The following is a 13452-nucleotide window of genomic DNA, read 5'->3' on the forward strand; positions in this document are numbered from 1 at the left end:
CCTCAGAAGAAATTCCTCCTCATCTCAGTTTTAAATGGGCAGCCCCTTATTCTAAGATTATGCCCCTTAGTTCTAGTCTCCCCTATTAGTGGAAACATCCTCGCTGCATCCACCTTGTCAAGCCCCCTCATAATCTTATACGTTTCGATAAGATGACCTCTCATTCTTCTGAATTCCAATGAGTAGAGGCCCAACCTACTCGACCTTTCCTCATAAGTCAACCCCCCCCATCATCTCTGCAATCAACCTAATGATCCTTCTCTGAACAGCCTCCAAAGCAAGTATATCCTTTCTTAAATATGGAAACCAAAACTGTATGCAGTATTCTAGGCGTGGTCTCACCAATACCCTGAATAACTGTAGCAAGACTTCCCTGCTTTTATACTCCATCCTCTTTGCAATAAAGGCCAAGATTCCATTGGCCTTGCTGTACCTGCATACTAACCTTGTGTTTCATGCACCAGGAACCCCAGGTCCTGCTGTATTGCAGCACTTTGCAATTTTTCTCCATTTAAATAATAACTTGCTCTTCAAATTTTTCTGCCAAAGTGCATAACCTCATACTTTCCAACATTATACTCCATCTGCCAAACTTTTGCCCACTCACTTAGCCTGTCTATGTCCATTTGCAGGCTTTTTGTGTCCTCCTCACACATTGTACAAAGATGGGAGGAAAAGCAGTCAGTAAACTTGGCTACGTTACACTCGGTCCTTTCTTCCAAGTCATTAATATAGATTGTAAATAGTTGGGGTTCCAGCACTGATCCCTGCGGTACCCCACTAGTTATTGATTGCCAACCCGAGAATGAACCATATATCCCGACTCTCTTTTTTCTGTTAGTTAGCCAGCCAATCCTCTATCCATGCTAATATATTATCCCAAACCCCATGAACTTTTATCTTGTGCAGTAACCTTTTTATGTGGCACCTTGTCAAGTGCCTTATGGAAGTCCCCTTTATCCAACCTGTTTGTTACATCCTCAAAGTTTGGCAGATGGAGTATAATGTTGGAAAGTGTGAGGTGATGCACTTTGGCAGAAAAATTTGAAGAGCAAGTTATTATTTAAATAGAGAAAAATTGCAAAGTGCTGCAATACAGCGGGACCTGGGGTTCCTGGTGCATGAAACACAAGGTTAGTATGCAGGTACAGCAAGGCCAATGGAATCTTGGCCTTTATTGCAAAGAGGATGGAGTATAAAAGCAGAGAAGTCTTGCTACAGTTATACAGGGTATTGGAATTCCAGCACATTTGTCAAGAATTTTAGTAAATGCATTCACTATCTCTGCTGCTACTTCTCTTAAGATCCTAGGATGCAAACCATCGGGTCTAGGGGATTTACCCACCTTTAGTCCCATTATCTTACGGAGTACCACCTCCTTAGTGATTGTCATAAGTTCCTCCCCCCCTATAGCCCCTTGACTATCCACCGTTGGAATATTTTTTTAGTGTCCTCTACCGTAAAGACTGATACAAAATATTTGTTCAGAGTTTCTGCCATCTCCATGTTTCCTATCACTAATTCCCCGGTCTCGTCCTCTAAGGGACCAACATTTACTTTAGCACTCTTTTCTTTTTTATATACCTGCAGAAACTCTTGCTATTTGTTTTTATATTTCGTGCTAGTTTACTTTCAAAGTCTATCTTCCCTTTCTTAATCATTTTTTTTAGTCGTTCTTTGCTGGCTTTTAAAAACTTCCCAATCTTCTGTCCTCCCATTAGTTTTGGCCACTTTGTATGCCCTGATTTTTAATTGGATACCATCCTTTATTTCTTTTGTTAGCCACGGATGGCTATCTTTTCTTTTACACCTTTTCCTCCTCACTGGAATATATTTTTCTTGAGTTATGAAATATCTCCTTAAATGTATGCCACTGTTCATCAACCGTCTTACACTTTAATCTATTTTCCCAGTCCACCTTAGCCAACTCTGCCATCATACCTTTGCAGTCTCCTTTATTTAAGCTTAGTATGCTAGTTTGAAATCCAACTTTCTCGCCCTCCATCTGAATTTGAAATTCAACCATGCTATGGTCACTCATTCCATATGCTGGTATGTAGAATGAAAATAATGAAAATATAAATGGAGCTGTTTGACGCATAGAATTAGGATGTGTGTGTAATTTAAGTGTGTGAACACTGATTTGCATAACATCTTTGTTTACTACTTACCAGTTCTGTTTCACGCGAATGCATCGAATGTAATACACCAATATCGAAGTGCAAGTTCAAGGCCTATATATTTTTGAATCCCAGCAGATGCTCTGAACGTTATGAGCTCAGTTGATGTCTCATAGTAAATGACAACTTTTGCACCTCTCAATTTCAATATCACAGTTTTGTAATCACTTCCCCCTCCCTTGAAGATCTCTTGCACCAAATTCTTAACTAGGTTCAAGCAGTTCAGGACCTTCAGGCAATTCCTATTTTCTGTATATAACAAAGTTTTCAGTTTTTATTGATGTTCAGATCAATCTTAACCAGTTTTGAGCCAAAAACTGCCAAGCTATGCTATTTTCCAAAAATCTCAACTTCAGTTAATCTCAAAAGATTTTGTCCCAAGTGCCTCTTTAAAATGCGCAGATAGCACATTTTCTCTGAGATACACCAAGACATAGCAAGACAAGCACATGATCATTTTATTTCCATCTGTGTGGCTTGTGCGATGGTCAGCATTCCCTCGCATTGGAATTCCCAAATAATGCAATGTTGCTCCTCAGTCTCCTGTCCTCTCTGCCTCTGAACTGCATCCTCGTCTCCGCTTCCCGCACTAGCATGAGCCAATTCAAAGCTTGCATTCTAGAAGGTTCAAAGCCATTGACTGCTTAGAGGGAAACATTTGTTCTAAAGCCAGATCACTAAAATTAAAAACTGTACACAAGTTCCGTTCAGATTCTTTAGACCTGAAATGTCAACTGACTGTTTCCCCACAGGTATTGACTTGCTGAATATTTACAGCTTTTTCTGTTTTTGTTTTCAGTTTTTGAGCATCTTCAGTAATTTGCTTTTGTCCTAATTATATAGACTTGATTTATACCAGTAAAAAAAAAATGTCCCTTCTAGGCTTTAATATTTCTATGAGAGTTCATAGTTTGGCAGCATCCCACAATCAACAGATCAGATCAAAGCTCTGCAGTCCTGTCACATCCAGTTGTGAATGGTGGTGGACCATTAAACGGGAGGAGGCTCCATGAATATCCCCATCCTCAATGATGGCAGAGCTCAGCACGCAAGTGCAAAAAACAAGGCCGAAGCATTTGCAACCATTTTCAGCGAGAAGTACCGAGAGGATGATCCATATCGGCCTCCTCCTGAAATGCCCGCCATCACAGAAGCCAGTCTTCAGCCAATTTGATTCACTCCACGTGATATCAAGAAGCAGCTGAGTAAAGGCAATGGGCCCAGACAACAACCCGGCTGTCGTGCTGAAGACTTGTACTCCAGAACTAACTGCGACTCCAGCCAAGTTGCTCCAGTACAGTTACAACACTGGCATCTATCTGACAATGTGGAAAACTGCCAGATATGTCCTGTACACAAAAACCAGAACAAATCCAATCCTGCCAATTACCGTCCCATCAGTCTACTCTCAATCATCGGCAAAGTGATGGAAGAGGTGTCAGACAGTGTTATCAAGTGGCACTTACTCACCAATAATCTACTCACCAATGCCCAGTTTGGGTTCTGCCAAAACCACTCGGCTCCAGACCTCATTACAGCCTTGGTCCAAACATGAACAAAAGAGCTGAATTCCAGAGGTGAGGTGTGAGTGACTGCCCTTGACATCAAGGCAATATTTGACGGAGTGTGGCATTAAGGAGCCCGAGTAAAACTGAAGTAAATGGGAATCAGGGGAAAACTTTCCACTGGCTGGAGTCATATTGAGCACAAAGCAAGATGGTTGTGGTTGTTGGAGGGTCAATCATCCCAGCCCCAGGACATCGCTGCAGGAATTCCTCAGGGCAGTGTCCTAGGTCCAACCATCTTCAGCTGCTTCATCAATGACCTTCCTTCCATTACAAGGTAGAAATGGGGATGTTCTCTGATGACTGCACAGCGTTCAGTGCCATTCGCAACTCCTCAGATAATGAAGCAGTCCATGCCCGCATGGAGCAAGACCTGAATGACATTCAGGCTTGGGTTGATGAGTGGCAAGTAACATTCGCACCACACAAGTGCCAGGCAATGACTATCTCCAACAAGCGGGAGTCTAACCACCGCCCCTTGATAACCTTTCCACCACCTACAAGGCTCAAATCAGGAGTATGATGGAATACTCTGCACTTGCCTGGGTGAGTGCAGCCCCAACAACATTCAAGCAGCTCGACGCCATCCAGATCAAAGCAGTCCGCGTGATTGGCACCCTGCCCACCACCTCAAACATTCAAACCGGCACACCGTGGCTGCAGTGTGTACCATCTACAAGATGCACTGCAGCAACTCGCCATGGCTTCTTTGGCAGAACCTCCCAAACTCACGACGTCTACCACCTAGAAGGACAAGGGCAGCAGGCACATGGGAACACCAGCTCCCCTAAGTTCCGCTCCAAGTCACACACCATTCTGACGTGGAAGTATATCAGCGATCTTTCATCGTCGCTGGTTCAAAATCCTGGAACTCCTTCCCCAACAGCACTGTTGGAGTACCTTCACCACACGGATTGCAGCTGTTTAAGGCGGCGGCTCACCACCACATCATCAAGGGCAATTAGGGTTGGCAATAAATGCTAGCCTTGCCAGCGACGTCACATCCCATGAACGCATTTTTAAAAAAGCATTGTAGACATTTTAAATGAGTTATTGCAGGTGGAGAGAGACTCTGCTCTCTGTTACTTTTTAACCAGGGAAAGCTGGAGCTATCCACATCCCTGGTTCATGTGCAGAAGCTATTTGAAAGGCAGATAAGCCATCTCTGTCTGGGTGGACTGCCTAACAAGTGGTAGAAGCTAGGCTCCCCAGGTGTCAAAAACGCTGAATGTCAATGGACAGAAAATGCTGACTGCGCACCTGCAATTTTCCAATAAGCCATCTGCTGCACACTAGGCCCGGCTGCTAGAATGTCCATTTTCCACTTGATTTTCATCCAGACAGAAACATTTTTCAGTTTTATTTAAGCTAATGAAACAAAGTGTAGTGCCACGTCCACATTAGTAATGGTGGGGGTTTTGATCTTACTGACAGAGCCTGAGACTTACGGTGCGGATAATCTGTATGTGCAAAGTTCATTAAAAAATAAATTATTGAAATACTATAAACAGAAGGTGAGGGAACCCAGAAGGGGAAAGGGAATACTGCATTGGTTCCTAGCTAACAATTAAATAATAATAATCAGTCAAGCAAGGGAACCTTTGGGGTCTAGTGATCATATAGATGTTCATTTCAAAGTTGAAATGAGGACAAAACAGATATAAACAACAGTATAGAAATTGGATTTTAGGAGAGCAAACATTGAAGGAATGAAATGCTACATGAAGGAATCAAAAAGACAGAATTGTTTAAAGGGAAGGACAGAGGGAAAATGAAGAAAGTTTATCCCAAAAACAAGTTGAGAACAATTTGCAGATTATATAGCACCTTTAGCATAGAAAATTGTCCCAAGGTGCTCCACAGGGATGTAATCAGACACAAATGGACACCGAAATAAAGATATTAGATGGGGTGAGAGTGGTAGGTTTTAAGGAAGGCCTTAAACGAAGACAGGGAAGTGGAGAGACAAAGGGGTTTAGGAAAGCATTCCCAAAGCGAGTAATCCAAGTGGCTGAAGGCACAGCCACCAATGGCGAGGCGAAGGCGGGAAAGGAAGAAATCGAGAACAGACCGACCTGCATTTATATAGCACCTTTCACCACCGACAGATGTCCCAATGAAGTACTTGAAGTGTAGTCACTGTTGTAATGTAGGAAATGCACAGCAAACTCCCACAAACAGCAATGCGATAATGACCAGATAATCTGTTTCACTGATGTTACTTAAAGGATAAATATTGGTCAGGACACCAGGGATAATTCCCCTGCTCTTCTTTGAAATAGTGTCATGGGTTCTTTTACATCCATCTGAGGGGGCAGACAGGGCCTTGGTTTAACAACTTATCCAAAAGACAGCACAGCACTCCCTCAGCACTGCACTGGAGTGTCAACCTAGATTTATACGCTCAAGTTCCTGGAGTGGGACTTGAACCCGCAACCTAACATATGAACATACAAAAATGATGACCCTCACTGGTCCATCTAACTTGTCCCATAGAATTGTAATGTCTGTGCATCACAATACAGATACTCCCCGCACACCCATACCTGTAGAGGTGTGAAAATCCAGATTAAAATCAAGGTCAATTAGGGGGAAAAAATCTGGAAAATTCCTTTCCAATCCCTTTAGGCGATCAAATCTAATCCTGAAGATTACCAGCATTCATTTATATTACAGGATACCTATTTCTGTACGAAGTGATCTCCGCTCCAGCCAGAAACAGATCCAGCGAATCAGCGTTTATTGCACAAGCCAGCAATCTGGTCCACTATTCTCTTGGAAAAGAATCACCTAACATCCAGCCTAGTTCTAGCCTTGCATAACTTGTTATCCTTGGTCCTCCTTAACCTATTCAATTGAAATAATTGGCCCACATAAAAACAATCTTGTTCCATCATTATTTTATAAACCTTAATCAAAATCACCCCATAATCTACACTTTTCTGAAGCATACAGACTCAGCTCTTTAGTTTTAAATTTGAATTAATCTTGTGGCCCTCTGCACACTTTCCAGAGTCCCAAAATCCCCCTCTATCTGAGATCATCTAAACTGGACATAATGGGCCCAAGTTTCCACACGATAAAAAACGGGTGCCCCTCCGAGCCTAAAAAAAACTCGCGATTCTGGAGCGTTCTGCAGCTCCTTGTCTGCCTGGCGCGGCGCCCAGGGGGGCGGAGCCTACACCCGCGCCGATTTTGTAAGTGGGAGGGGGTGGGTACTATTTAAATTAGTTTTTTTCCTGCCGGCAACGCTGCACGTGCGCGTTGGAGCGTTCACGCATGCTCAGTTTGAAAAAAACATTGGCACTCGGCCATTTTTGTAGTTCTTTGTAGCTGTTTAATTTTTGAACATTTTTTTAATAAAAGCACATTGCCATCAGCACATCAGCACTTGCAGCCTTCTCACTGTCTCCTCCTCCTCCTCCTCCTCCTCGGGAAGAACGGACGCCTCCTCTCCTGCCCCGCGGGAAAGAACGGGCGCCTCCTCACCCCCCCCTCCCTCCGCGGGAAGAACGGGCGCCTCAGGCTGACTGCAGAATTCTCTGTGCCTGAAGCACGTTCACACAGGTAGGAAGATGGTTTATTTAATCTTTTCTTTGCTTAGAAATGTTTATTCAGGTTGGATTTATTTGTATAATATTTGTAGAAGTATAAATAAGGATTTATTGTAGAATTTAATGAGTTCCCTCCCCCCCCCCACCTTGTTCTGGACGCCTAATTTGTAACCTGCGCCTGATTTTTTTAATGTGTAGAACAGGTTTTTTCAGTTCTACAAAAATCTTCACTTGCTCCATTCTACTTTAGTTTGGAGTACGTTTTCACTGTGGAAACTTTCAAATCAGGCGTCAGTGGCCGGACACGCCCCCTTTTGAAGAAAAAATTCTGTTCCAAAGTAGAACTGTTCTACCTGACTAGAACTGCAGAAAAAAAAAATGTGGAGAATTACGATTTCTAAGATAGTCCGTTCTCCACCAGTTGCTCCTAAAAATCAGGCGCAAATCATGTGGAAACTTGGGCCCAATATTCTAACTGACTGTGGCAGCATTCTGATATTTACTACTGGAGTTCACAACCCATTCCCCAGCCTCCCTCCCAATGCAAATCATAGACGTACAGACTGCAATAGTTCACAGTAGGAGGAGGAAAGCCACTCAAACTAGAATGGATGATAGCAACATGTGGGGTGTTGACTGGCCAAATGCAGCAAAGAATTAAGAAAAATAATTAGAGAATTTTTCAAGAGATTTGAGAAAGGAATAGAAGGATATGCTGATAGGGTGAAATGAAGAGGGGCGGAGGAGGCTTGTGTGAAGCATAAACACTGGCATGGACCAGTTGGGCCTGAATCTGTGATGTAACTATGTAATTTCTGAAGTCCAATCAGCAACTTTGCTCCAAATTCTTATTTTATTTTTACATACATTAGAAATTTGTTGCTACATTTTCTGAATGGAGTTCAGGAAGGCAGTTTAAACTCTTCTAATCAAACGGAACAGTAAAAAATAGCTTAAAATTCAGTTCTGAAATAATAATATTGCAATGTATGTAACAAGGGACAATTAATAAATTAGGAATAAATATTAACATTAGCCAAGATTGGATGTTAAAAAAAAAACAGAAAATGCTTCTCTCCAGAATTTTGTTTTTATATCTAGAGGCAATGTATTATTTTAAAATATATTTGCTAGATAACTGGATTATAAGAAAAAATATGAAAAATCAACTGCTAAGAATTAATTTTTTTTAAATCTATTAACTGACCAATTTAAAGTTGTTACAGAAGTAAAAGTAGTTTAGTGGTTACAATATTAAACAGTCTTGGGTATGCAATTAGATAGCAACTAGCCCCAAATACCACACACCTGGCCCAACAAAACAAGGACTCGCATCCAAAATACTTATGCAGTCAAGCCACTGACACTCGGGTGTAATGACCAAAGATATGAACTGGGAGAACACAAGAACCTAAGAAATAGGAGCAGGAGTAGGCTATATGGCTCTTTGAGCCTGCTCCACCATTCAATAAGACCATGGCTGATCCTCAACTCCACTTTCTTGCCTGATCCCCATATCCCTTGATACCCTAGAGTTCAAAAATCTATGGCACTATTTGTAAAATGAAGCTTATGACTCTTAGTAACATTTCAATTTTGTAACAAATGGAAGCTGAATGAAGATGACAAAATTGATCAAAGTGTTAAAATTATTCCATACTGCAAACTGATAAACCATACTAAATAAACCCACTCACTTTTTGTTGGGTGGTGAAGAAAAACAGGAGGTAGGGCTGCCAAAAATTCAAAAGGCAGAAAATATCACCCTGCTTTCCAGACCCCATAAACTTCTAGTGAACTGCAGTACAAATCTTTGCATTGCCAATATAAACATTACTTTTGCCAATTTACATGCAGCCAAAACTGTTTTTACAAGACCTACCTGTGACACAGCTCCTCTTTATATAGTTTATACCAGTTTGTAATTGCATTTGGTGGCACGGATTTTTCCTTGAGCCACTTTAAAAAAAAAATCATGAATGGGGCAACTCATTTCAGATAGGATCCCTACAGTCAAAGCTGGATGGCAAGGATGAGACAAATGGCAGCTTTCTTTTGCTGCATCCCAAAATGCAGCTCTAAAATTATGGTCTCAAATTCTCTGATTCCCATTAATTTCAAATTTTAAAAATAAAGCTAATTGAGTTGTCTCATCAACATAACTAAAGTGGAATTCGCAAGTATAAAATCCTAACACCAAATACGTAATGGGTAAACTTCCCAAAGTTATTGAACTCTAGTATAATCATATTCACACTCCTGTATTATTTTGAGACAACTTTTAACCTTTTTCAAACTTTTCATTTCAGTGATTTTTAGTGGTATTGTTACATTGCTCTTTTAGACCTGGCCGACACCTCAATTTATGTTGTGCCAGAACCCTAGTAAAATACTGCTAGTCCAGTATGACAAGTATCATTCTGTGTGGCTATTTCCAAATGGTTGTCATTTTGTTCTGTGTAGCTGGCACAAAGTCCACTCTTTTGATTTTTTTTTTAAAAACAAAATCTTCTACTGATTGAAATACTGAAAGAAAGTCTCCTGTTATCAATCAGTAGAAAGTATACCAGCAATGATAAATTGTGTTCTTTCCAAACTATTGAACTCAGAAGTTAAGAGTTCTGCCATGACACTCTTCAAAAGGTGTTAGCAGGTAATCTACTCAAATCATGACACAAATTATGCCAGTGATGTCCAGCAAAGGTGACAATTTCATTAAGCACTCATCTCAACAATATATACATCTCTTGCTCTTTAGGGTTCTGTAAATGACCTCCAGAGATCTTAAGCTATTCACTCACCTATTTACATAGACATGCACCCCTTACTCCTCTCTCCATTTTCACCTCTCTCAGGTATCTTGGCCACAGAAGTTGTGTGTCTCAGAGAAGGATAGCTGTCTGTTCCCATGCTGCCACACAATACCAAGGCAGCGAACTGTAGCCATTGCAGATTTCTGCAGCCTCACGGGAAACACCCCTGTTCAGCCACGCCCTGTGTAGTAGCATGTTGTATACTTGGGACTCTCTGGAATTGAACAGCGCCTATTGGGGTCATGGCTGATTGGTACATATGCCATGGCACTATGTAATTGTTCTTCTGCATCAATCCACGAGTCACTAAACTTTAAATACCTCAAGAAAAAAAACATAATTTTCCTCGTGGAGAAACAAAACTAGATTATAAGAACATAAGAAATAGGAGCAGGAGTAGGCCATTTGGCCCCTCGAGCCTGCTCCGCCATTTAATAAGATCATGGCAGATCGAATCATGGACTCAGCTCCACTTCCCTGCCTGCTCCCCATAACCCTTATTGCTCAAAAATCTGTCTATCTCCACCTTAAATATATTCAATGACCCAGCCTCCACAGCTCTTTGGGGCAGAGAATTCCATGGATTTGCAACCCCGAGAGAAGAAATTCCTCCTCAACTCAGCTTTAAATGGACGACCCCTTATTCTGAAATTATGCCCCCTAGTTCTAGATTCTCCCACGAGGGGAAACATCCACTCTGCATCTACCTTGTCGAGCCCCCTTAGTATCTGATATGTTTCAATAAGATCACCTCTCATTCTTCTAAACTCCAATGAGTATAGGCCCAACCTATTCAACCTTTCTTCATAAGTCAACCTTTACATTTCAGGAATCAACCTGGTGAACCTTCTCCGAACTGCCTCCAATGCAAGTATATCTTCCCTAAATAAGGAGACCAAAACTGTAGAGTACTCTAGGGGCCCAAGTTTGCCCCCACGCTTAGAACAGCGCATCTCCATGAGCTGCGCCGACTATTTTAGAACAAAAACCGCGCCGAAAAGTTACCGTGCTATTCTCCTCGCAGCTGGAACGACGAAGGTCCTCAGCGTAGCTTAGCACAAGGAATGGGGGGTGGGGGGGGAAAGAGAGCAGAGCCAGGACCCGGTGCTGAAAACAGTGCCAGGAGCTCTGCACATGCGCGTTAGAGTGTGCGCGCATGTGCAGTAGCTCCTCGCAGTCCAAATCCGTGCAGGCTGTGTGGGAGGGGCCCGAAAAACACCGTCCCTAGCCCTGGCCGAATGGGCTCCCCGCCGCGACCTGCGGCAACAGTGCCTGCCGCGTTCAGCCGGGAGTACTACAAAGAACATAAAGTCTGGAATAAATGAGTTTAAGGTAAGTTTCTGGAGAGAAAATGATTGAAGGGAATGGGGAAAAGCTGGATTTCTGGGGTTGAGATTATTTAAAAAGGGATGGGCGTGTTCCTAAACATGTGCCTGTTCTCCCCACCCCATGGAGTTGTGTGTTTTTGCATTAATTTCTGAAGAAGCAACTAGTGAGCTTTCTCAGTGGCTCAGCCATTTGGGGGTTTACAATGACAAAGCTAAAAATGTATTGTTGTGCAGACAGCTTCAAATAATTTGATAAACTATACAAAAATCACTTGAGAGTGTAAAGATCCTGTGTTACTGGATGTTTTAAAGTACTTTATGCAGCTTTTATCTCCACCTACCTGTTGCGTGTAGATGTGTGCTAGTTTACCTAGGTTTCTGTAAAAGCAATCAATATGGTAAAGGAGGGGCAGTTCTGAAGCAGGTCTGATTTAGCAATGCTTGAAGCAGTAAGCTGGTAATCCAAGCCGTACGTTCGGAGGAACTGGCTGAGATAGTTGGATGTGATTAGGCATGTCAACAGTTAATTAGCAAATTTACGACGTCAAAAAATAGTTATGGTGTGAGATGTTGCAATCATTTTCAAAACATTACAGTGATTGATTGATTTATTGGTTGATATATTGATTTATCGATGATGGCTCTTTATTTGTAAAAGTGAAGTGTTTAATGCTTGTAAACTCCCCCCATCTTTCGTTCCCTGCACCTAATTTCTCAAGTGTAGGCAAGGTTTTTCCCTGAGCGTACAAAAATCTACACTTACTCCATTCTAAGTTAGTCTGGAGTAAGTTTTCGCAACCTAAACTTGCAAAACTGGCATAAGTGGCTGGATACGCCCTTTTTTGAAAAAAAACTGTTCTAAAATGGAACTATTCTAACTAGAACTGGAGCAAACTAAATGCCGAGATTTGCAATTTCTAAGATGCTCCATTCTAAAATAGTTGCTCCAAAAAAATAGGAGCAACTCAGGCCGAAACTTGAGCCTAGGTGTGGCCTCACCAATACCCTGTACAGTTGTAGCAGGACTTCGCTACTTTTATACTCCATCCTCTTTGCAATAAAGGCCAATGTTCAAGTCTCGTTTTCTACTTACTATTGTTGGTATTGTTTGCATTGAAAGTGGCAGCTGTAGTATTCCCATCTTTATCTTTTTCCTGGTTCTCAAAGTCCATATTCAGAGACCTTGGGGGAAAAAAAGGAAAACTTCGTAAGATCACACTGTTCAGACAGAGCGAAACTGTGGCCTTAAGCTACGTGATACTGTATCACTGGAGTAAAAAATTAAACTTTAATTTCCTAAAACAACCTTAAAGGATTACCTGCTGAAAGGGCACTTTCCTCCCAACACTGTCTGGGAGTTTCACAAGCATGACAAATGCTCCATCACTGGCACTCTGTGCAGACAACTGGATTGATGCAGAATGTTATGGCAACTTTTAACTTGTACAATTAAAGGTTTTTCTACAGTTCTTGCTGCTCTTGTACAGAATTCATATCTTTTGTCACATTCCCCCAATACTTGAGAAGATGGAGTGGGGTCACACTCACTAAATGCGTGGTCTGCATGGCTTTGGACTTGCTTGTTCCCAGCAATAGGGGAGTTTCTTCAGAAGCTTGCCACAAAAGATTATTCTATTGTTTAGCAGCTGCAGGCCCTTGCAGACATTTTTTTTGAGGAGTCCCATTCCATTAGCAGTTTCAGATATTCTTGCCATTTACTGTCCCCAGTGTATATCAGATACAGGTGCAGCGTCCCGAATCCGGAACCCTCGGTACCGAGGCCGTGCTGGATTTTGGAACGTTTTTCTGATGTCATGAATCCGGAAACACCCGAGCCCAGGTTCGGGTATTTCTGGATTTCGGAACGTCAGAAAGGGGATGGGGGGGGGGGGGGGGTGCTCGTCGATGAGGTGTTCGGGTCGCCGGGTGGGGCCCTGCCACCGTGAAAGTGTTCGGGCAGGCCCCGCCGCCGAGATGTTGTTTGCGTGGGGCCCCTCCGCCGTGGAGGAGTT

At 42.3% G+C, this 13452-nt stretch overlaps 1 protein-coding gene across 1 annotated transcript in view; it reads right to left on the reverse strand.

Annotated features, from left to right (window-relative positions):
* The window catches only part of sppl3 (signal peptide peptidase 3), a 116067-nt gene extending 103449 nt beyond the window's left edge, over positions 1–12618 (reverse strand). Inside the window, exon 1 of the mRNA XM_070886310.1 lies at positions 12534–12618. Coding sequence (XP_070742411.1) covers positions 12534–12612 — 79 coding nt within the window. The 5' untranslated portion in view covers positions 12613–12618. The remainder of the gene's footprint in view (positions 1–12533) is intronic.
* Between the last annotated feature and the right edge of the window lie 834 nt (positions 12619–13452).

This window comes from Pristiophorus japonicus, chromosome 8 (assembly GCF_044704955.1).
Source record: "Pristiophorus japonicus isolate sPriJap1 chromosome 8, sPriJap1.hap1, whole genome shotgun sequence".
Lineage (NCBI taxonomy): Eukaryota > Metazoa > Chordata > Chondrichthyes > Pristiophoridae > Pristiophorus > Pristiophorus japonicus.